We start from the raw sequence: 24,188 nt of genomic DNA on the forward strand, positions 1-24,188 counted from the left end.
CTGACTGCAACGCTGCCTTCAGAGCTGAGCACCCAGCCAACAGCTGCTGCTCTCCGGCCCCCCAGCTCTGACAGCAGCACAGAAGGAAGGGTGGCAATACCGTGACCCCCCTACAATAGATTTGCGACCGCCTTTTGGGTCGGGACCCCCAGTTTGAGAAACGCTGAGCCTGAAGGGCTTTGCGTGTTTCTATTTTGCCGTTTTTAACTACCTAGTCATGTTTGGTTACAGCACCGTGAAATTTAAGATTTAAATATCTGAAACCGTGACGTGCAAGATTTTTAAAATGTTATGGCCGTGAAATTTACGCAAATGGGCCATGAATTTGGCAGGGCCCTACCGATATAGAGGACAATATGTTATTCACCGACAGCAGTCAAATCCTGTCTATGTCGGAAAACATCAATTTCATCGCAAATGCACAAAGCAAGGAAAATCTATTTCATAAGAACATAAGAACGGCCCTACTGGGTCATCTAGCCCAGTGTCCTGATCTGCGAAGGTCCATCTAGCCCAGTGTCCTGTCTTCCCCCAGTGGCCAATGCCAGGTGCCCCAGAGGGAATGAACAGAACAGGTCATCATCAAATGATCCATCCCCTGTCACCCATTCCCAGCGTCTGGCAAACAGAGGATTTCCAGTGATCATCATCAAAATTCGCGGCTGGACAAAGCAAGGAAAATGCTGCTGGAGAACTTAGTAGAGTTTGATTTAAGGCAATTTACTTGGTAGATTCCTAGGCCAGACGAGACCACTATAAACATTTCGTCTGACTTCTTGTCTAATACAAGCCAGAGAACTCCCCGAAATAATTCCTAGAGCAAGATCTGATGTGAGGTTGACCATTTGTGTGTTAACCATTATAAAACTTTAACTTTCTGAATCGCAATGTCTACTGTCATTAGAGAATTATTATCGGGGGTCGCCCCCCATAATTTCCCACAACCGTGGGCACTGAAATTGGTGATAGTTTTTAAAAATGCTTAAAAATAAACCTGGGTGTTCTCCATCAAAATGGTACCAAAATAAAAATTGAATTCTCCCAAAGCCTAACTAGAGACTGAAAGGAGCTCAGATGCTGTGGCAATAAGGAGCCACGTAAGAGAGATCTGAAGTCCATGGAAAGTCAGTGGTCATGCAGCAGACCCTGCACTGTTGATCTATCTTCTTTCGCCTTGCGCTGCTTTTGCTAAGGGAGGGGGAGCTGGGCTGGTGGTTGTCCCAGGCAAGACCACCCTGGCCTGCGGTGCGTCTAATCGCCGTCTCATCCGTTTCTTGTTAGCAGAAGAGATGGCCATCAGCATGCCGCGGATCACCGCGATGGCCGAATCCCACCGCAGGGAGCTGGTGTCAGGTAAGTCCCTGCAAGTCAGAGGCGACGAGAGATTTGCAAAAGTCGTTAGTGACTTAGGAGGGTGGGGGCCCCAATTTGAGCCACCTCTCAAGGAGGCCTGAAAGCCCTGAGCAGAGCTGGATTAAATGTCTCAGATTAACTTTTTTGTGGAGGAAAACTACAGCGACAGCGACCCCGAAGCGTTGTGCGAACTGGTGCCTGTTGCGGCCGAAAAAAAATAAAAAAAATTCTGGAAAATTGAAGCGTTTTGACTTTTTCCCAAACGAAACTGTTCAATTTTCCGCTTCGAGAGGACATTTTGTTTCAAACGTCTCCTTTTCCTTAAGTGAACAAATGAGCCAGCAAAATCGTTCCAGAACGGTCAAAATCCAAACCCAAGGGTTGGCATTTGGTCAAAAGGAAATGTTGCGTTCGACCCCAAATGAATGGGGTTTTTACCGTTTTGGTTTCCCCAAAATTTAAAAAAAAAAAAGTAAATAATTTTTGGTTCGACCCGAGACGATGTTTTCCCCCCTCAATTTCTTTGGAACAGCCGGTGAACCAAAATATCTGTATTCACCCAGCCGCCCTCTGCCCTTTAAGGGATGTCAGGTTCTGGTTGTCCCAGTAATAGAATGACGAGTGGCTCTTGCTTCTTCAAGCCAACGGGATTTTGTACTTGATCTGTTGGCTGAGGGGCTTCCATGGGGAAGGCATTCGCCCAGCTAAATAATTCAGCCTGGAATTTCCAAAAAATCCTGACGGATTCCTGTGTCCAGATCCCACAGGATTTGGGCCCACAATGATCATCTGCTGCCTTGGGCTTTGAAAGGGAGTTAGGGAAAAGATACTGGATTTGTATCATTTTCCCTTTGCATCTTTCTGATCCGTCTACCTAGGTCAAGGTGTCAAATGCATGTCGTGGAGATGGTCCAATCCCCTTCTAATCATGGACCATGTGCTGGAGTCAATCCATGTCTCTCACTGTGTCTCTGTGCAGTGCCTGGCACGATGGGGCCCTGATCCCAGCTGGGGCAGGGACTGTCTCCCGCTGTTTGTCTGTGCAGCGCCCAGCACAATGAGGCCCTGATCTCAGTTAGAGCCTCTATGTACTGCTGTAAAACAATCAAGCCAGCCTGATTAGTATCCCATCAAAACTTAATCTGTCCTCTTCTCTCCTCCTGCCAGCGGGATTTCCGATTTCTAAACCTGACCTGCTCTCCTGGATGGAACGAGGGGAAGAGCCATGGGTCCCAGATCTCCAGGCCTCTGAGGACGGGGAGATCCCGAGAAGTAGCAGCCCAGGTGAACAGGAGTAAAGCCAAGGAGAAAACCACATACGAGTGAAATATTTAGACTGTGAGCTTTTGGGGGCAGGGACAGTCTCTCGCTGTGTGTCTGTGCGACACCGGGCACAACGGGGCCCTGATCTCAGCTGGGGCAGGGACTGTCTCTCGCTGCGTGTCTGTGCAGCGTCCGGCACCACGGGGCCCTGATCTCACTCAGTTTCTCTAGGTTCTGCAGTGGGGAGATCCTCCTCCCTCGTGACTCACATCTGGATTCTCTTTCCCTGTAGGCGAAGGGTCAGCGAGCGAAGAGGAGGAGGAAGAGGAAGAGGAGGAGCCGCCACCAGGATCTCCTGGGAAAACAGAGGCGCAGGGGACATCCCCGGACAAAGAGGAGGTGGAGAATCCCAGCCCGGGGCCGGATGGGAAGCTCCAGAACTTGGAGGGGAAGAATCAGGACAAACCTGCAGGCCAGACGGTAGTCCCCAAGCAGCTGCCGGCACCCGCGGGGGTGGACAAGGCATTTCGCTGCGCCGAGTGCGGGAAGACCTTCAGCCAGCGGTCCAACCTGATCCGGCACCAGCGCCTCCATGCCACAGACAAGCCCCACAAGTGCCCCGAGTGCGAGAAGAGCTTCAGCGAGCCGGCGGCGCTGGCCAGGCACCAGAAGTCCCACGCCGCCGGGAAGCCCTTCCAGTGCGGGGACTGCGGGAAGGGCTTCAACTGGAGCTCCCACCTGGAGCGGCACCGGCGGGTCCACACCGGGGAGCGGCCCTACGAGTGCGAGGACTGCGGGAAGGGCTTCAGCGTCAGCTCCCACCTGGAGCGGCACCGGCGGGTCCACACCGGCGAGCGGCCCTACAAATGCGAGGAGTGCGGCAAGCGCTTCACCGTCAGCTCCACCCTGACCCAGCACCGCCGGGTCCACGCCGCCGACAAGCCTCACCGGTGCCAGGACTGCGGCAAAGCTTTCGGGCTGGGCGCTGCCCTCCTGGCCCACCAGCGGAAGCACCGGGGGGAGAAGCCTTTCCAGTGCCCCGAGTGCGGCAAAGCCTTCAGCTTCACCTCCCACCTGGAGCGGCACCGGCGTGTCCACACCGGGGAGCGGCCCTTCCAGTGCGACGACTGCGGGAAGAGCTTCAGCCGCAGCTCCCACCTCTACCGGCACCGGCGCGTCCACACCGGGGAGAAGCCGCGGAAATGCGCCGACTGCGGGAAGAGCTACCACCTCGGTGCTGCCACCGTGGCCCAGCTCCAGGCCGCGCCCGCCGGCAGCGGGAGGGATCCCACCAAGTGCGCCGACTGCGGGCGCCGGCGCGTGCCGCCGCCGGTCCCCGTGCCGGAGCCCCCCCCGGCGCCTTTGGGCTGCGCAAATAAGCCCCACAAGTGCCCCGAGTGCGGGAAGGGCTTCGGACAGAGCTCCTCGCTGGTGAAGCACCAGCGGATTCACACCGGCGAGCGGCCCTTCCAGTGCGGCGAGTGTGGCAAACGCTTTGGCTGGTGCTCGGCCCTCATCAAGCACCGGCGCATCCACACCGGGGAGCGGCCGTACCGCTGCGGGGACTGCGGGAAGGCTTTCAGCGTCAGCTCCCACCTCGACCGGCACCGCCGCGTCCACGCCGGCGACAAGCCGCACCGCTGCCCTGAGTGTGGGAAAGGCTATGGCGAGCCGGCGGCGCTGGCCAAGCACCAGAAGTCCCACGCCGCCGGGAAGCCCTTCCAGTGCGGGGACTGCGGGAAGGGCTTCGCCTGGAGCTCCCACCTGGAGCGGCACCGGCGGGTCCACACCGGCGAGCGGCCCTACGAGTGCGGGGACTGCGGGAAGGGCTTCAGCGTCAGCTCCCACCTGGAGCGGCACCGGCGGGTCCACACCGGCGAGCGGCCCTACAAATGCGAGGAGTGCGGCAAGGCCTTCGCCGTCAGCTCCACCCTGGCCCAGCACCAGAGGGTCCACTCCGGCGGCCGGCCCCACCGCTGCAAGGACTGCGGGAAGCGGTTCGCGGCGGGGGCCCAGCTGCTGGCCCACCAGCGGGCCCACCGGGGCGAAAAGCCCTACCCCTGCGGTGTCTGCGGCAAGAGCTTCGGCTTCATCTCCCACCTGGAGCGGCACCAGCGCGTCCACACCGGCGAGAAGCCGTACAAGTGCCCCGACTGCGGCAAGGCCTTCAGCCGCAGCTCCCACCGCAACCGTCACCAGCGCGCCCACGCCGCCGCCGCCCAACACCGGCCCTTTAAGGGAGGGGGCGTGGCTGAGGCGGAGAAAGGCTCCGCCCCCGCTGTCCCCACCAAACCACAGAGAGGCCCGGCCGCCGCCGCCGGTGCCGAGGCTGCCCTCTCCCTCCTGCCAACCTGGTGGGGGGAAGGGGAGAGAAGGAGCAGCCAGCCCCCGGCCTGGGCGGAGGACGCCACAGCAGCATCCGTGCCCTTCCCCCACGCTGCCGGGGGGCTGCGGGGGTGGGGCATGAAAGCCTTCCCTGCCCCGGACGTGGCTCCCACCCCATGGCGGCTGGGGGATGGCAGCTCAGGCTGGGCTTCCGCCCTGCCCCAGGAGGCCTGGCCCCAGCTGCCGCCCACTTCCTAACCAGCCTCCCGTCCTTCTCCGGAGCTGTTTACCGGGGCCAGTGGCTCCCCGCCCCCTTCCCAAAACGGGGGACGGACAGCAGGCCCTCCTCTCTAGACTGGCAGGCCCCCAGGAAGGGGACAGACAGTGGGTGCTCCTGGCAGCTGTTGGGCGCTAACCCAGCCACCCCACAGGGCAGGGAGACAGCCTGACCAACGAGAGGTGGTCTCCCGCCACGCACGCACCCACCCACTCCCTGTCCCATGGCCACCCCTGGCCTGAGGATGTGTCACCCCAGAGAGCACCAGGCTAACCCCCGGATCCCATGCCTGAGGGGGATGGGAACCAGAGCCAGAGGGGAGGAGGTCACTTGAGTAGCGGGGAGGCGTGGGGGGTGAGAATTTGCAGGGGAGGGGGGGTGAATTAAGCACCTGGAGCACAAAGGAGGAGGTGAGGACGAGGTGCTGGGAGGGGGCTGCATTGTGCGTTTGGGGGGTAGGGTTGCCACCAGTCTGGTTTTCACCCAGACAGTCTGGCTTTTGGCTTGTGCGTCTGGGTGCCATTTGACAGGCCCTGATGGCCGTTTTTTTTAATGGTGGGGGGAAGAGGCGGAGCAGGGGTGTGGGACATCAAGGAAAGAGGTGAAGAAGTGGGCAGGGCCTTGGGGGAAGAGACGGAGAAAGGGGAGCGGCCTTGGGGGAAGAGGCAGAGAAGGGGGCAGGACCTTGGGGAAGAAGCCGAGCAAGGGGTGGGGCTTCAGGGGTCCAGTTACCAGCCATTAGAAAGGTGGTCAACTTATTGGGGGGGGCTGGCAGAGGTGCGGACTTGTATTTGGGGAACTGGGGGGGATGGTTGATGAGGGGTGCAGGCGACTGGGGTGCTAGCAGGGCCAAGGAGAGCCTGCCTCTGACTGAGCATTGTGGGAAGGAAGAATCTCATCTCCACACTCAGCTGAGCGTCACATTTGTACCATTCCCCATCAACCAGCCCCACCCTCCCCCCCCAACCTGAGTGCCTCTTTTATATGATTCCCCAAAATCCTGAGTGGTACATTTATACTGTTCCCCAATAACCCCCCACACTGTCACATTTGTACCGTTAGGCGAGTGATCATTCACATTTCTGATTCAGGGAACGTTTCACAGGAGGCTCCAGGATTTTCGCCAGCACCAACACTGACAATTGAGCATGTGAGGCAGAGACCCCCACGGGGGAAGCAAGTGAGACTCCGATCCCATTACCAACATGAGATACAGTCAGGAGTGAAAGGAGGAGAGGTAGGGAGGCTGGATTTGGGACAAGTCCAGGTTTGCTCTTTGGAAGTCAGTGTCTGAGCACTCGTTGCACGGGTGAGAAGCCAGAAATATCTGGGGCGGCAGGTGCCGATCTCTGTGTCTACAAATGATGCTGCAGAAGGACTAAAGGGGGGTGTCTCCCCCAGTTCCTCAAGAGGGCAAATCTGACCTGAGAAGGGAGCCAGAAGAGATAATAGTCCAGGCCGCATCAGAATGCAGGCCAATCCCCTCCACTGAAGCTGCAGAAAGGCCTGACAGCCCAGCTGTTGTCCAGGTGGGGACAACAGAGACCCTGTCTGTCACACTCACCCCCACAGGTACACTCGCAGCAAGGGGCTAGAACTGGGATTGAAGACAGAGACTCTGCTGGAACCTGTCCCCTGTCTGAGAGAGCGGCTGCCAGCAGAGAAGGAGTTAACATTACAATATCCTGTAACTGTAACAACTGATTCCTTACCTCTCACTAAAGCCAGATCCTGGGATTTCCTGGGGCTGGGACATTTGCTTTTAGAACTGGATTCATTTGTCTGTCTGTTTGCTTGTCATTCCTTATAACTTAGTAATGCTCTTTACTGTTTGGGGTGACAGGACCTAGGATCAGCCATGGACTCTGATATCTTTCCCCTGTAAATGCAGCCTGCCTGGATCGGGATCAGTGCATTCGGCTTGGGCAGAAGGGTTCTTTAATTTTATTTCTTGCTTTTCACTAGCTGTAATAAAGTAGCACTTACGTTTCCAACATTCCCAGAGTCCGGAGTCCTCTGTTCTGAAAAAACTTGAGTCACAATGGGCCTTAGATGGGGTGCAGGAGTCTCCCAAAAAGTCAAGACTTTATACTTAGATTGTAAACTCCTTGAGACAGAGACTATCTGGTCTCTATTTTGTACAGCGCCAGGCACAGCGGGGTCGTGGTCCGTGACTGAGGTTCACAGGCACTGTAATAATATAAATAATCAATGATAGTATTAATTTGATTTCAATTAGAGAATGAGAAAAGTTTCATATGGAAAAACAAATCCTTAACTCGTTTGAGTTAAGGTTCTATTTTTTTTCCTCCTCTTGGACATTCTGAGGCCAGAGTTAAGGTTGTTTTGCTTTTCTCCTCTTTGGAAAGATCCAAGTTAATTTACTAAGATCAAAGTTAATTTTTCTCCTGCCGAAGTCAGGGTTAAGGTGGCTTGTTAGTTTCAATGTGCAATACGCAATATTTGATTTGAGTGACTCTCTGAGCCATGTGGATATTTCACTATTTAGCTGCTCTTCTTTTCATCCTTCCATGCCATTGTTTTAAATCTCTACGGTTTAAATTGGCTGCCGAGGTTTTTTTTTAAACAGGAAGGAGCAACTTTAACTTGATGTTAACTCAGATTTTTGATTCTTGATGAGAATAAAATGCCATCATAGGGTATCAACCTACGACATCAAGTATAGATGTGAGATGTGTAAATCTATACCTGTGTGTATTCCCCTACAAATAAATACGATTCATAGTTTCTCTGGCCAGAAGGGACCATTGGGATAATCTAATCTAACCTCCTTTTATACCACAGGCCAGAGTATTCTCCCAGAATAATTCCTAGAGCATATTTGGTAGAATAATTTAGGGTATTAATTTTGGGTACCTCACGCTCCTTTCCTACCAATGCTCTCAATAAAGATGAAGCAACTCAGCAAATAAGATTACCTGAATTTCCTGTAGGTTTGCTGGTTGGCAAGGGGAAACTGAACGGGCCCAGGTTTGTTTGTTTGTTCTGGGAGCAGAGCAAGAGAAGTTTGTGAGCAGATGAGCTGCCTGAAAAGGAAACTACTTATATTGGGCTAAAACCGCAAGGCTGGGGCGGAAACAGGTGGATGAGAACAGAACTGATGAAGCTGGACTAGACGAGGCTATTAACGGGGGGGGGGGGGAGGTGTTTCGAATGTTAGTTGGAGCGGACCTGTGTGAAAACTGCTCCGGTGAGGTCTGGCAGAGAGCAGGTTGATTCGGTGGCGTCCGGCTCTGCTTTACATAAAGCCCTGGTGGGCGGGGGAGCGAGTGCAGTAGTGAGGATGAGCGGGGAGCGGCGGGGTCGCTTGGCCGCGGTAGGGGAGCGGCTGGCGGCTATTGCCCGCAGCGCGGTGGCGGCGGGAGTCGAGCTGCGAGCCGCGTTGCAGGAGGAAAGACCGGCGGCAGTAGCTGCAGTGGCGGAGCCCGAAGGCGGCCAGGTGCTGCAGCCGGAGAAGATTGGGGCGAGCTCGTCCGTATTGGCTAGGCTGGGTGAGCTCAGGCTGAAACCGCTGAGGAGTGGGGGCGCAGAGCGGGGCCCAGGTACTTAAAGGGGGTTGGGGAAAATTTGGGGTTTTTTTCTGGGGATTAGGGTACAGTGAAGTACACAATAGAGGCAGTTTAGTAGGGTAGGGCTCTCTAGATTGCTAGGGGAGTTTTAAAGAAAACGTGGTTTGGTAAGTGTTGTTTCTCTTTATGCAGCTCGTCAGTATAATTCTGAATAGATTGTCATCTTGGGTTTAGTTTGTTTTATTTATCTTTGGTTCACTTTTTTGCAGTTAGGATCAGTCCTTCACCAAACACCTATATCTTAATTCTGTGTGTTTTTTCTTTTACTCTTTTTTTTGGGGGGGGGGGAGGATAGAAGTGGGTTGACTTTTCTGTTCTTTAACATTGTTTTGTAAAGAAACATCCTGATCTTTCTGCTCCTAGGGATTTACTGCCTAGGTGGGGTTTCATGACAGTATTTTTCAGGTACTAAATAAAAACATATTGAAAGTAGACTGGGGATTCTCAAACTTCCCTGCGCCACAACCCCCTTCTGACAACAAAAATTTCTATGTGACCCCCAGGAGAGGGGACTGAAGCCTGAGCCCACCCAAGCTCTGCTGCCGTGTGGGAGGGGACAAAGTCCCAGAGGTTCAGCCCCAGGGTGCCTATAAGCTGAGCCCCGCGGCCTAGTGCGGCTTCTGCTTTGGCCCTGGGCAGTGGATAGGGTTGCCAACCCACCAGGAGTAGCCTGGAGTCTCCCGGAATTAAAGATAAATCTTTAATTAGAGATTGTCATGTGATGACATCTCCAGGAATATATCCAACCAAAATTGGTAACCCTAGTGGTGGGGACTGGGCTTCGACCCTGTGCCCCAGCAAGCCTAAATCAGCTCTGGTGACCCCATTAAAATGGGGTCCTGACCCACAATCTGAGAACCACTGAGGTAGACAATCTGGGACTGTTGGTTCTGAGCTGTGGGGTGGAGATTCTGGAACAAGAGCTGTTCCTGCTCTGTGGATTACTATGGTTGGTGTGCAGCAGTTTATTACCTTATTCCTGTCTCCCATTTTTGCTTTGCACACATTTCTGTTTGTTTGTAATAGAAGCATATAGTGATGTAAGTTGCACTTTTGATTAAAATGGGCCTTGAGGGAGTCTTCCTAAACAGATTTTGTTTCCACACACAAAAAATTCTGTATTCTAAGTTTGTTTCAGCCCAGGAGAACTAGGAGGAATTAGCAGCTCAGCATCTGGTCAGTGAGAGTCCAGGGTACTCAAAGGTACAATACTCTTCAGTATATGATTTGCTCTGTAATGGTTGCTCCCTGAAAAAAAATAGTTTTGGCTGCTGTAGGAGCCTTGTTTTGACTGCTGTGGATTCTCTAATGAGTTTCTCAGCTTGGGTTTCCTTGCAGCCTGCAGATCTGCTAAGCAGGAAGATGATAAAAGCAAGCCCCAAGAGGAACTTATCCCAGCAACCACTCCTGCACCCCAGCAGTGGGAGGAGGTGTTTGTGTTGGAGGCTCCCTCTACCATCCAGCAAGACGTGAACCAAGAGATGGGCATGTTGGCACTAGGTGAGCTGTGCAAAAAACTGAATTTATGCTGTTTAAAGGGGTTCGGATTAATGGAAGGAGGGCGAGGGAGTGCAGCTACTCCTGTCTGCTGAAAGCAAAGTGAGAACACTCACTCTGTCTGTAGTCCAGGAGTCCCTAGACTAGAGGCGCTGATTATGACCCTCCTTTGCTAGTTGCTATACAAACAGCAAAAAGACGATTCCTGCCTCTAGGTGCTTTCAAATTAAGTAGAAGATAAGATTGGTGGTGGGGCAAAAAGGACTGGTAAGAAGTCCTTGTCAAGCTGAGAAGATTATGGTCCGTGTGGGTCCGGATCTCTGGCCAAACTTCTTTTTCCCACGATGCACTAGTCTTCCATCATGGGAGTCCTGTGCTGTGGTGCATCCTGGGAAAAGTAGCTTGACTCGTAGAGGAGAATGGGGATATGAGAAAACTGAGGTACAACTCTCATGAGGCACTGCCAGCATTTCTAAATCAAAGTAGTTTGGTTCTTGACCTTTTGTCAAAAATTTCAGGGAGGGTGGAGCCTATTTTCCAATGAGCTCTACAAGGGGTGTGTGTTTTTCATTGAACAGTAACATATTCTACTAGATTTTCTTTGGCAAAGGGGAAACTTGTGTTCTATTAGATATGGGTGTTCTTCCTTTTGTTTAGAAACTATTGTGAAAAACCAGGAGGCAATGAGGTCGCTGATGGCTGAGCTGGTGCAAAGCCTGGGCGCTGTGGAGCAGAGGATCCGTAACATAGAGCAAGAGATGGGGCTGATCACTAGATTCACCCAGGAGCTAAATGAATTGGGTGAAGACAACTGGACTTGAAGGTGCTCATGACTTGCCTCGGGTCAGGTACAAAACTAACTGCCCTGTTCCACATTTCACTACAGCCCCCATGGCCGTTGATCTGGGCTATAATAGTTCTTTATTGACTCTTCAATCTGTGTGTTAGGGATGAGTTTTTGTGAAGGATCTAGAGAAGTTGTTAACCAGTTCTTATGGGAGTGAGGCAGCTAAGATACAAAGTGATTTTGCAAAAGCACTTACCTTAACAAATTAATCGGTTCTTTTTTAAGATGTGTGCAGGTTTTGAAAATGCTGAAATCTCCATTCTCTGCATTGGTAGACTTAGAAGCCTCTACGTTGTAGAGCTTCGGAGTCAGTTGCTTCTCCTTTTCCCTAGTTGCCAAGATATTGATGGGTTCCCTAACAAAGCTTGTTGTCCCCAAAGCAAAACCATTCCCTCACTGGGTAGATTATTCTTCCTCTCACATAGACATCAACTGATCTGGTCTCTTGGAATCCTGCCTCGGTCTAAATATCCTGATGCACAATGAACAAACAGTGGGCTGCATTAAAGGAACAAATCTATTTATGTTCTCATGAACTTTTGCAGATTGTGGTTGTATTTATAATAAAGGAAGCTTTTAGTCTCCTATCGATAACAAACAACACGAGGGATTTGTGCACGTTCCAGCTCTGTTGACCACTTTCACATTCGCTTAAAGATCCCTACAGATGGATACCTAGAAATAAAGCAGTGGCCGTTAATCTCTGTTTGATCGGGGGCTCTGTTCAGTTTTTTTAGCATTCAGGCGTGGAATGTAGATGCACCTGAAATGCTCATGGGGGTGGAATATTCAACTATTCTGGATTGGAAGGCTGGATAATTTTTTGTCTGACCGTAAGTCAGTTCAAGCAGCCTTGGCACATACCAGTGTAACAGACTTTCACTGCTACTACATGTTTTAGTCTGTATTTCCACTAATACCTGCTCTGCTTCTGGTAACCTGAATTGTTTATAGCAGATCAAATACTAGTTGAAATTCCTTGGTCAGTAACTGATTTTTGGGAATTTATAAAACATGCTAGTCCATTGATATTAGGCCAGCGATAGAAGTAGCTGATGAATTTAAAACAATAAAATGTATGAGGATAAATTGATTGCTTTATTAGTAAACCACATTTAATGAGATCTAGAGGCACAGATCAGCTGGTGTAAATTTTCATGGCTTAATGTAGCTCTGGTAGCCTATACTAGGTGAGGATCTGCCCTACTGTCTTAAGAATACATGTTTAAAAAAAGGCTTGTTTTAGACGCAAGCCCCAGTCTCTGGTTTCTCTAAGAGAAAGTTTGGGATGGGTGGCTCTGAAGAGGAGCGGAGGCTGGTGGTTCTTGCCTGGCAGAAAAGTCTGCACTTTTCTATTTATCTGAATGTATTTATTCCCTTTCTCTTGTTCTGATGCTTTTGGACAGAAAGTGATCTGTGTTTTATGTTTGCATAACTAAATTGGACCATGATCACGTTCACTGCACCTTAGTAAATGTTCAGCTGATGGAAAAAAATTGAGTCATTTGATTTCTCTCTCGCGCTTCCTAGCAAGCAAAGTAGATTCTTGGGGTGCAACAGCCCCTGTTCTGCAATTCCTACCAACAGGAGGTAACCCCACTGCCATTGACTGGGGAGAGTTTGGACAGAAGTAGTCATGGCATCAGCTGGGGTACATGACATTTAAGATTTCCTTGTTTGGGAAGCTATGACATTATAGGCTAAGGTGTGAATTTAAACCAGTGTAGCTAAATTGGTATAAATCCCTGTGTGGACACTTTTTTTATACCAGAATAAGTGTCCACACTGGCAGTTACACTGATGTAGTTAAATTGGTGTAACTTCCTGTCCAGACAAGCCCTAAGGAAAAAAGTCCAGCTAAACAACTGCTGAAAATTGAAATTTTCAGCAAGTTCTGTAGTTTAAGCCCATTAAGTCAGTGAGCCCTGGTGCATAATTTTGTCTGTGTAGCCAGGGAAGAGTTAAGAACCTTCATGAAAACATCATTATCCAGTAGATATGATTCAGGACTGACAGAGCCAGGTCTTCCAGTGATTTGCTGCATAACCTTGGATAAGTCACTTTCCCTTTCTGTAATATGGGAATAGGGACACTGCAATGAAAGTTCTTAGCTGTAATTCACAGGCAGGGTATGCTGACCCTTAATCTATAATGAGATGCGACTCTTGTTAAGTTTTGGCCTGAATTACTTCGTGTGGCAATGAATTCCACAGTCTTTCACACATGATTAAAAGTATTTCCTTTGATCCGTTTTGGATTTCCTACATTTTAATTTTAGTGAAGGCACTAATATTTAGTTCACAGTAAGGTGGGGTGTGAATCTACCCCATGCTAGCCTGCCATGGACTATGTCCATGTGGACCCAGCTGATGTGCATTAGTAGTTAATGTGCTTTGATTAGTCCTGTTTCAAAGAGGACTAGTTGAAAACACATCAACAAACTTAACGCATATCAGCATGGTCTACATGAAGAGTTCCTAGCAGGTTAATGTGGGGTATGTACACACACTCTCTCTTACTGTGAATTAACTGGTTCATGTAGACCAGCCTGACATCTAGTCTATGCTACAGACCTATATCAGTATAACCACATTGCTTAGGGGTATGAAAAATCCATACTGTTGAGTAACATAGTTATATTGATCTAACCCTGTGTATAGACAGCGCTATGTCGATGGGAGAGCTTCTGGCATTGACATGGCTACCACTTCTTGGGGAGATGGATTAACTACGCCAACAGGAGCCTTCTCCTGTTGGCATGGGAGCAGCTTCTCTGAACTACAGCAGCACAGCTGCATGTGTGCAATGTTTTAAAAGCATACCTGCCCTCAGTGTCCCCTTGCTCACCTGCTCTTTCCCTTCTCCATTTTAGTCATATTGCTATAGCTTTTTATCATGTCCCCTCTTATTCTTTTCCTCTAAGGTTTTGTCTACATGTGAAAGCTACTCTGGCATAAGGTAAGGAGTGAATTTTAAAATTCACAATAGCTGTTCCCAAATTGCTGTGTGTGGACACTTATTCCAGAAGAAGAGTATGTTTTTCTGGTTTAGTTTAATCTACTTCCAAAATGGATTAAGCTAATTCAAATCCCCCTCGAAAGTGGATTAAACTAAACCAGAAAAAGGCGTGCTTATTCCAGATTCAGTGTGTCCACACATGAAGGAATTCAAGCATAGCTATTCTAGAATAACTCCAGCTGCAGAAAAGCCCTACACTGAACCATTCCAATCTTTAATCTCTGTCAAATTCTGGCTTTAAATTCTGTTCAGGTTCTTGTATCATAAATGTAGTAGAGTGCCTTCCACTTCATTTCACTTGTCCTCTCCCCCAGCAAAGGACTCTGGACAGGTGGAAAACCAAGTTCGATACTTTTACTGCTGAGGCCAGTCACAAATTAATCATGCTACTCTGTATTATCCAGCCCCACCCCTCACCATCCCCACCCAGTGCAGCAAGGTGACATCAAACTAGAGGGCCAGATTTCTGTGGGTATGTCTACACAGCAGCTTAACATCTGTGGCTGGCCTATGCTGGCTGGTTCAGACTGCGGGGCTATTTTATTGCTGTGTAGACTTCTGGGCTCAGGATGGAGCCTGGGCTCTAGGACCTTGATGAATGGGAGGGTTCCAGAGCTCAGGTCCTAGCCTGAGCCCAGAAGGCTACACAGCAATGAAACAGTCCTATGAGCCTGAGCTGGGTGTTTTGCAACTGTGTAGACATACCCTGAGAAGACCTGGGATGGGGAGAAATTAGGGCTAGCTGGTGGTGATGGTGGGTGGGATTAGTAAAGCAGGTGAGTCCCTCACCCCAGGAAATTGCTCTTGCTAAGGGAGGGAGTCTAGGGCACCTTCAGTTTTAAGGTTGCTTGAAGGCGGTTGAGACCTGGAGCACTGATTAAGCATCCAACTTCTGCAGTGGGGAAGCAGTGCTGGGGATGGAATTGGACCTAATTTCCTACCCACCTCTGATACCAAAGGGGGCAGCCCAGGGAATGAATCTCCCCTGGGGAGGGGAGGGATCTTGAGTCCCAGAAGAGGGAACAACCAAGGTTGTGGGTATTTTCTCTTCTCCGTCCTATGCTTAGCCTGCAGGGCTGCAGCAAGGTCTCAGCGGCCGACCAGAGTCACGGATCAGCTAGAGATGGGCTGCTGCTACATTGGGACCCACCCAGTGGGAGGAGCTGAATGTCACCGATATCACTCCCATCAGTCAGGGTTATCCCCACATGGAGTCTCTGAAGTGTCATGAGCTGACCTGGGCAACATTTTTTGTTGGAAACTTCTTTTCTCTGTGAAGAATGCAGATCCACTAACTTCAAAATGTTTTGCAATTTTTTCTGTTTCATTGAATTGTTCCAGCTGATTCCCCCGTGGCCCCCCCCACCCCCCAAAAAAATGAACATCTTCAAATCAGAATTATTTTTGGTTTTGACCTTTCCTTCCATTTAATTTTAAAAAGGATGTTAAAGCTGTTCTGAATCCTGATGAAAGATTTCATGTAGCACAAAAGAGTTCAACTCAAGATGATTTTTATTTTAAACTTTTCTATTCCCCCCCCCCCCATTTTTGAAACATTGTGTTTTGGGGGCACTCAACATGGTTTGTTTGTTTGGTTTTTTTGAATTGCCACCTCACTGAAAAAGCCCTTACCTGCCCCGTTCCAGTCATAAGTGCTGAGCTCCAAGCAAAGCTTTACCAGTAGCTGGGGGGTGGCATTAACAAGGTTTCTCTTGCAGGTGGATCCTCTGATGCTTAATGAGAGCAGAGCTGTCCCCAAAGCTTCTCTCGCAGTCAGGGCAGTGATAGGGCTTCTCTCCCGAGTGGGTTCTCCAGTGCTGAGCCAGGTGCGAGTTCTGATTGAAGCTTTTTCCACACTCGGGGCATTTATAGGGTCGCTCTCCTGTATGAGTCCGGCGATGGGTGGTCAGGGACGAACGGGCCGTGAAGCCCTTCCCGCAGTCAGCACACTTGTAGGGTCTCTCCCCAGTGTGGACCCGGCAGTGCTGGGCCAGATGGGACCTCACTGCGAATCCTTTCCCACACTCGGCACATTTGTAGGGTCGCTCGCCTGTGTGAGTCCGGCTGTGCTGAGAGAGGTGGGCACTGCGGGCAAATCCTTTCCCACACTCAGGGCATTTGTAGGGTTTCTGGCCCCTGTGGGTGCCCTGATGCTCCAGGAGGTTGGAGCTGACATTGAAGCTCTTCCCGCAGTCAGGGCATTTGTAGGGCCGCTCCCCTTTGTGCAGCCGCTGGTGGGCAATCAGGGCTGAGCTCTCATTGAAGCTCCTCTCGCACTCAGTGCATTTGTAGGGCTTCTGCCCCGTGTGGATCCTCTGATGTTTAATGAGGTTGGAGCTGACGTTAAAGCTCTTCCCGCAATCGGTGCATTTATAGGGTCTCTCTCCAGAGTGGATCCGCTGATGTACCACCAGGACTGAGCTGACCCGGAAGCTCTTCCCGCATTCAGGGCATTTGTAGGGGCGCTCGCCTGTGTGGCTCCTCTGATGTGCCACCAGGCGGGAACTGACCCTAAAGCCCTTCCCGCAGTCAGCGCAGCGATAGGGTTCCTCTCCCGAGTGTGTCCCCCGGTGCTGGGTCAAGTGAGCCAGCTGCGTGAAGCCTCTCCCGCAGTCAGGGCATATATAGGGGCGCTCCCCCGTGTGGATCCTCAGGTGGGCCCTAAGGGTTGAGCTCCGGTTGAAGGTTTTCCCACAGTCAGGGCACCGGTGGCATTTCTCTCCCTTGCAGGCGCTCCACTGGACATCAGGTTGGGCACTTTCGATGAAGCCTTCCCTAGACCCATTACCTTCCCCTTCTCTCTGCTGCACCCAGAGTTGCCTTACATCTTCTCCTGGGGGAAAAGATTTATCCTCTCTCCCCCCTGGAAGATTTCCTTCCTCCTCTTTCTCCCACCCACCCTGACTCTCGCTGGCTTCTCTCAGGCAAATGTGCCCCTCTGCTTTCTCAGCTTCTGCTGACTCAGGGCTTCCCCACAGCAGATTTGCCTCCTCGTTCACACTTGTTGCCATCCCTGGTTTACGGAGAGAATCCACATATAAGACATTCCCCGCCAACTGGGGGAGGAAAAGGGGGGGAAAAAAACAATTCCTGTGTGGAATTCTCTGCCCCGTGCTATGCAGGTCAGGTTAGATGATCCCTTCTGGCTTTAGAATCTGTTATACTGAGATAATGTATTGGGGAACTTGGACAAAACCACCTCCCAGTCCTTCACTAGAGGGGACCCATCCTGCTTCCCTTCCCTTCCCATCTCAATAGGCAGAGCGAGGGTTGGTAGCTGCTTTCAGGCAGAAAGGGTACAACATTTGCCCTGAAGCGAGGACAGGTGTTTGCAAAACCTGTCAGGGATGGTCTAGATAATACTTAGTCCTGCCATGAGTGCAGGGGACTGGACTAGATGACCTCTCGAGGTCCCTTCCAGTTCTATGATGAGCTACCTGAGAAGGGCAGATCTGGAAAAGCTCACAAGGGCTCAATGTGAATCCCAGCGCTGGCCTTCTCTCCCAGATGGTCTCTGAGCTGGTTTAACTGGTTCTTCACCTGGGCTGGTGCCTCCCCTGGAGATCCAGTGCCCACAGCTCTTCCCCTGGTTCCATGCAGATCAGGTCAGGTTTAAGGATGGGGAATCCTGCTCCAGGGAGAGAGAACAGGTGAGATCAGGGTTGGTTACAGATTCCTGGGGTCCATTACACAGAAGGTGCCAGGATTTTAAGCCTTGCCCCTATGTTTGTCAGAGGGAACATGTAACATGAAGCAGATGGGAAATGCCCATGGAGATGCCCTTTGGCAAAGCGCCGCATGCGGGGGCTGATGTACAGTGGTCCAAGTAAGGGATTCAGGGATTGCCACACACGGTTGGGAGTTAGTGATTCAGCCCAGCACAAGGATTAAATCTCTTGGCCGTTTCTAACCCCCTGCCCAGACCGACAAGAGGTCCCTAGAAGCCTGGCCTACTGCTCTCCCTGGGTACGTCCTCAGAGTTAAAAAAAAGAGATGTGTTCGTAACTGGGGTTAAAACAGTGCAACTGCAGCAACTCGGCCTTTGACTGGGGTTAGCAGTTCAAGTTGCACCCCAGGCTTTAGGAACAGGATGTTCTCCGTTGCCGTTACCCATAGGAACGGCAAACAAGCTATGTTTGACTAGGGCCATGCTTGAAAACTGGTTTCCCTTTTGTGTTCTGGGAGTGTATAGCACCATATAGCTACCCAGTTAACCCAAAAGTGTCACAGACAGAGAGAGGTTGTTGGGTTTTAATTGAATTTTTGTGAGTGAATCCAAATTAAGAACACAACTCTTTTTTGCAGTGGAGACATACCCTCAGTGCCTCAGGTTGTTAAAAGGAATTGCCGCCCACCCCCGACACTTGAATGCCATGATTTGCTTCTGCCTTTGCTCTCTGTTCACACCAACTTCAATGGAACCACTCCATGGCTTGGACTACACTTAAGAGTTAGTTTGGTGTAGCTTTGTCGGTCAGGGGTGTGGAAAAAAACCCTATGCCAACCTAACGCCCTGTGTAGACACAGCTGTCAATGGAAGAATGCTTCTGGTGACGTAATGGTGGGAGGGGGGGTTCCTACACTGATGGAAAACTCCCTTCCATTGTTGCAGGCTGTGTCTACGCTACAGGGTTATGCCTGTTTAGCTACAATGATGTAATGACATATCCCCAATTTACATCAGTGCAGTTGAGATCAGAATCAGGCCCCAAGTACTACACAGGCCCAGCCTGTGTAAAGACTTGTCTATATTAGAGTTAGTTAATTGATTGCTAATTAGCACAACGTTATTCACACGGTTGTAAAGGCTATCCCTTATGGTCCCTTCCCAAGATACAAACTTAACACGGTTTAGGCTGCTGGTGTGCTGAGAACACCACCGATCGTGCTGGCCACTTTTGTCTCATTGTATTCATCTGTTTGTCTCTTGTCTTATACGCAGGCCTAGTCTACACTGGAAGAAGTGTACCAGATAATTCTCCCAGGATAAGCCTCTCCACACAGAAAGCTATTCTGGGGTATTTATTCTGGTCAAATTCCTCACATAGACAAACCCTTAACCACAGCCTGCTGACCTGATACTGATCACATCTTGTCCCTGTCCGCACTGACTACAGAGAAGTCCAAGATCATGTTCTAACAGTGCCCTAAGACAAGCTCAGGGGGAGCTTGGAGCAGGGTACTCCCTGCTGAGGGGTCTCTCCAGACCAAGTCAGATCATGCACTGGACCAAGAGTTTTCTTGTCAAGGACCCTCAAAGGGCAACACCTGCAATGACAAGATGATGTTCCAAGGCAGGTGCATACCTAGTACAAGTCGCCACCTGGCCATGTATCTATCCCCCCTTCTTTTCTGTCAGTGTCAACACAGAGTTGATCCCCGCATCCGAGGAAATGTTTGGAGAAATCAGGGGCTGCACAAAAGTTAGGGTGATTCAATTCAGCTTCTCTGCAACTTCCTTTCTTCCCCCAGCATTTGGAGTGACTCTTAGCTCTTAATAGGGTCCCATTGCCCTTGTATATAAGCACCTCACAAACTTTAATGCATTGCCAGGGCTTACATTCAGCTGGAGCTGACCGGAACAGAGCTCTGGTACTTATTTTCAAATCAGTGGGAGTCCCAGCACCTCCCATGGGACTAAAGGCTCGACCCCCCTCCCCAGCACCTTCCGTGGAGCAGAAGCCCTGGGGCTCTGGGAAATACTCGGAGAATTTAGGCCCTGTGTATTTCCCATTGCTACACCCCTGGGAGGTGGGCAAGATTTGTAAAGGAATTTAGGCATCTAATTCCCAAGGTCACATGCAGCCTATGACGGAACAGGGAACTCCTGAGCCCCAAACTGGTGCTTTAACCACTGGGCCACCCTTCCTCGTGTCCTAATTCTCCTCCTCTCTCTGCTCCCCCTAATCTCTGGAACCGCTGGATCAATTGTCCCCAGATTCACACTGCTAACTCTACCCTCAGCCCTCATGATGCACAGCGATTTTCAAGACAACCTGAGCACCCGTGCGGATTTTAGAGCACTTTGAAAAATCAGCTCTTTGACAAAACCATCTAGCCACGTGTGACACAACTGTACCTGTGACTCAGCCTGCTCCACGGCCTCCGTTCATCTGTCTCCTGCCTGTCGTCCTCTCCGATTGCAAACTCACTGGGGCCACAATTTGCGCCACGCTACATCGGAGGGGCCCGTACGCTAGGCACTGTACAAACTCTGGCCCTGATCCTGTGAAGACTCACGTAAATAAACGCAGCAGATGTCCGTTGATTTCAACAAGCACACCTCGCCTGAGTTAACAGGTGCTGGGGCCAGAGTCTTCACAGGTGTAGGGCTGGAGTTTATGTGGTGCCTCCCACGACGGAGCCCTAACTGACCGTAGCACAAGTAATTCAAACGGTGGCTTACCACCTCCCTTGCCACGGGGCATTAGGAGGAGAGAGAAAAAGGTCAAATTTTCTCATTGATGCTTTATGCATTTGTGCAGGTAGGGTAACCAGCAGTCCTGATTTTATAGGGACAATCCTGATATTTGGGGGTTTTCTCCTATATTGGCACCTATTCCCCGCACGCCCCTGTTCCAGTTTTTCACACTTGCTAGCTGGTCACCTGATGTACAGTGCTTAGACACCAAGGAGATAATCGCTGGAGAGCAGTGGGTCTCAACCCGTGGGCTGCTGACAGCCAATCAGTTGTGACATCCTCCGGGCCATACAGGTAGTATATATATTGTGTGGATGCGGCCCACTTAACGTAACACACAGAGAGCTGCATATACAGCCCACAGTGGTAAATAGGTTGAGATCCATTGCTCTAGAGGGGTGGTACACAGATAAATTAGCAGACTAGGATCTATGGAAAATAATTATAGAGTGATGGATTCGTCATCACTGATCAATAAGGATTTAGAGAAAGACACAAGAGAATGGATCTAGGAGTTGGGAACCTCTCCCCATTTATGGCTCCTGCTCTGGTCTCTCCTCCCCCTTGCCTGGGAGGCTAATTTGTAATGAAACAGGTGTCAGGACTCAAGCAGTTTTTTTACATGCATAACTGACGTGGCAAGCCCAGAGGTGCCGGGGCTCTGAACTGCCAAGCCCAGAGATGCCGTGCTGGGGCTCTGAACTGCCAGTCCCAGAGGTGCCGGGGGTCTGAACTGCCAGTCCCAGAGGTGCCGGGGGTCTGAACTGCCAGGCTCGAGGTGCTAGGGCTCACCCTGGTGCAAATTAAGCACTGGCTGACCCATTCCCATGGCTCTTTGCTTGCGGGACTGGGAATGTGTGTCGGTGATGGCCGCAGATCTGGGACTGGCAGAGACATGGAGAGCAGAGATACAGGGGTGGGGGAGTGAGATGAGGAGTCGCTTTCCTGCCTGGCCCCAGCCCTTTCCCCCAGGTCTCCCCATCACCTGCAGGCTCCAGCTCAAGAGCTGGTGTCGGCAGAGCCTGGGGGCTGGTTCCAGCCACCGGAGAAGGTTCCCACCCGGGCTGGGCACAGAGGGGCTTGGATGAAGGTCTCCCCCTGGTCCACACCCCACTGAGGGGGCAGGAGCTGCTCAGTCGCAGCTGCATCCGTGTCAGCCAGGAAACTTGTGCTGAACCGAGGAGAAAGAGAGACAAGGAGAGAGGGAGCTGCCTCCCCTTAGCACAGCCAGAGCCCTCTGGTGGGGACAGCTTTGGAGCTGCAGACAGAAACCCTAATGCTGTGGAAATAGGGACTGTATTGAAGCCACCTCTGAATGACAAGGCACATTCTTATGAGCCAACAGGTGATGCTTTTCCTAAGAGGAGCCCAGGCATCGCCAGACTGGCTCAGCCTTGAGGTCCTTCTAGTTCGGTCTCTGCTAGTGGCTGGTCCCAGATGTGTCAAAGGAAGGGCTCAGAAACTTGCAGGAGCAGATGCGAGGTAATAATAATACCATGCTCCTAAATCACTCTTCTGTGGCCGGTCATCTTGGTCTCTTAATAGTTAGAGGCCCTGTCCCAGCCATTTTGACACGTTTTGGGGGGCAAAACTGGGCATTTGCCATCAGTTGGAAAGAGCAAACTGGACAAATGCATAGTTTGGCCCCCCCAAATGGGGCACAACCCCTAGCGGGGTGTGGAGGAACAGGGTGGGGTGGGGGGAGAGCAGCAACACCAGCCCCATGTGGCAGGGCGGGCTCAGGAGAGTGGCTTGGGACGGGATGGCCCCGCGTGCAGGCGGGCAGCAGGGGGTCTCAGGCTGGCCCTGCACGTCAGGAGAGGGGGCCCCGGGCCACCCCCACCTGCAGGGGTTGACGGGGGGGCTCAGACCAGCACTGCACACAGGGGGGAGGGGACCCTTGGGCCAACCCCGTGGGGTGTCCCGTTTTCTAAGCCAGAACCATCATAGCACTGGCTACTCTTGATCTCTGTATCCGTATCCGTGACAGACCGACCAGGGAGCCCAAGGGAACGCCACTGCTCAGCGTGATAGGCTGTGGTCTCCGCACACCTGCAGCCTCATTGCTGGCAAGCGTTTTGCAGGTCCCAGGGCACATAAGAGGCTCAGGGAGGGTTTTGCAGGAGGGTAAGGCGGTGGCTCAGTGGGTGTTAACAGTGTGAACACACTAACCCAGGAGATGGTTTGCGAATGGAACAGGTGGGTGATGGAGCCTGCACCACATGGGCCCCCCCCGGAGTCAGGAGTGGCAGCAATCTGAGAGTTTGCACCTGCAGGGATGGCTCCGGGGCAGGGGCTGGGACCCCATCTGTGTTGAAAGGAAGTCACGGGGTGGGGGGCACAGAGCTGTTAACGCTCATGGAAGGGAACCCTTTTGGGCCGTGGTCTGTCCCGGGGAGGGGATAGGGCGAGCAGATAGCAAGTGTGAAAAATGGGGACGGGGGTGGGGTAATAGGTGCCTGTATAAGACAAAGCCCCAAATATTGGGACTTTCCCTATAAAGCCAGGACATCTGGGCACCCCTAGGAGGAGCGAGGGAAGAGGGTTTTCCTTTCTGCCCCCACTAGAGGGCTCTGGGTTACAGCTCAAAGCAAGGCTGGGCTAATTCCTGACTCTCTCCCTTGGCCACGAGTTTTCTGCTGTGACCTGATCAAGAGATGACTAAATTTCCTGGGTTGGACAGAGCCGGTACAGCTGGGGAGCAGCCGGAGAGAGATTGAAGCAGGCACTAGGCCTAGCTGAGAGTAGGGAACTGGCCTCCTGGGGCAGCCCTGAAACAGCTCCTGCAGGTGATGGGGAGACCTGGGGGAAAGGGCTGGGGCCGGGCAGGAAAGTGACTCTGCACCAACAGCCCCATCTCTGCTCCCCCCTCTGCAAGTCCCAGGGCTGCTGCCCTCCCTGACCCACTCTGGGTCTCAGCTACGGGAGAGCAAACACCCCAAGGGCATGGGCCAGGGACCAAATCTCCCGGCCAGAGGGGAAAGGGAGAGAGATCTGACCGGGCAGCAGGAGCAATAAGTGGAGAGGGTGGTTCCCAGCTGCCCGACCCGCCCAGATCTGCTCCCTGCGTCATCCCTGGCCCTACTGGCTTTCCTGGGGACGAGGTGTCTGAGCAGAGAGAGGACAAATCGGTTCTGGCTCTTATCAGTCAGGGGCTGGGCTGCAGGGAAAGGAATTCCTCCAAAGCTACTCCTTGGAACCTGCTCTAGCTGGAGCACACAGGGGAACAGACAGGTAGGGTTGGGTTGAAATTGTGAAGCCAGTTGTCCAGTTACTTACAACAGTGGGTCTCAACCAGGGGTACGTGCCCCGCCTAGGGGTACTCCGAGATCTTTCAGGGAGGATGTCAGCTCCTCTAGATATTGGCCTAGTTTTACAACAGGCTGCATAAAAAGCACTAGCGAAGTCAGTGCAAACTAAAATTTCAGACAGACAATGTACCTGTTCATACTGCTCTATAGACGATACACTGAAATGTAAGGACAATATTTATAGTCCAGTCGATTCATTTTATAATTATATGGTAGAAATTAGAAAGTCAGCAATTTTAGAGTACTAGCATGTTGTGACCCTTTTGTATTGTTGTGTCTGATTTTG

General features: G+C 51.5%; 2 protein-coding genes across 2 annotated transcripts in view; one reads left to right on the forward strand and one right to left on the reverse strand.

Moving 5' to 3' along the window:
• Positions 1 to 24,188, reverse strand: part of LOC144274155 (uncharacterized) — a 135,297-nt gene that overhangs the window by 101,133 nt on the left and 9,976 nt on the right. Inside the window, exon 5 of the mRNA XM_077832799.1 lies at positions 15,873 to 16,843. Coding sequence (XP_077688925.1) covers positions 15,873 to 16,843 — 971 coding nt within the window. The remainder of the gene's footprint in view (positions 1 to 15,872; positions 16,844 to 24,188) is intronic.
• Positions 1,287 to 5,199, forward strand: LOC144274892 (uncharacterized). Its single transcript, XM_077833982.1, has 3 exons — positions 1,287 to 1,353; positions 2,521 to 2,637; positions 2,909 to 5,199. Exons 1-3 carry the CDS (start codon positions 1,290 to 1,292, stop codon positions 5,197 to 5,199), a joined length of 2,472 nt encoding a protein of 823 aa, XP_077690108.1. The 5' UTR covers positions 1,287 to 1,289.

This window comes from Eretmochelys imbricata, chromosome 14 (genome assembly GCF_965152235.1).
Source record: "Eretmochelys imbricata isolate rEreImb1 chromosome 14, rEreImb1.hap1, whole genome shotgun sequence".
NCBI lineage: Eukaryota > Metazoa > Chordata > Testudines > Cheloniidae > Eretmochelys > Eretmochelys imbricata.

Excerpts from the sequence above, each read along its gene's own strand:
- LOC144274892 (XM_077833982.1), top strand. The coding sequence starts at position 1,290 with ATGGCCATCAGCATGCCGCGGATCACCGCGATGGCCGAATCCCACCGC. Across the intron at positions 1,354-2,520 it reads CCGCAGGGAGCTGGTGTCAG|CGGGATTTCCGATTTCTAAA; the intron begins GTAAGTCCCTGC and ends TCCTCCTGCCAG. Across the intron at positions 2,638-2,908 it reads CCCGAGAAGTAGCAGCCCAG|GCGAAGGGTCAGCGAGCGAA; the intron begins GTGAACAGGAGT and ends CTTTCCCTGTAG.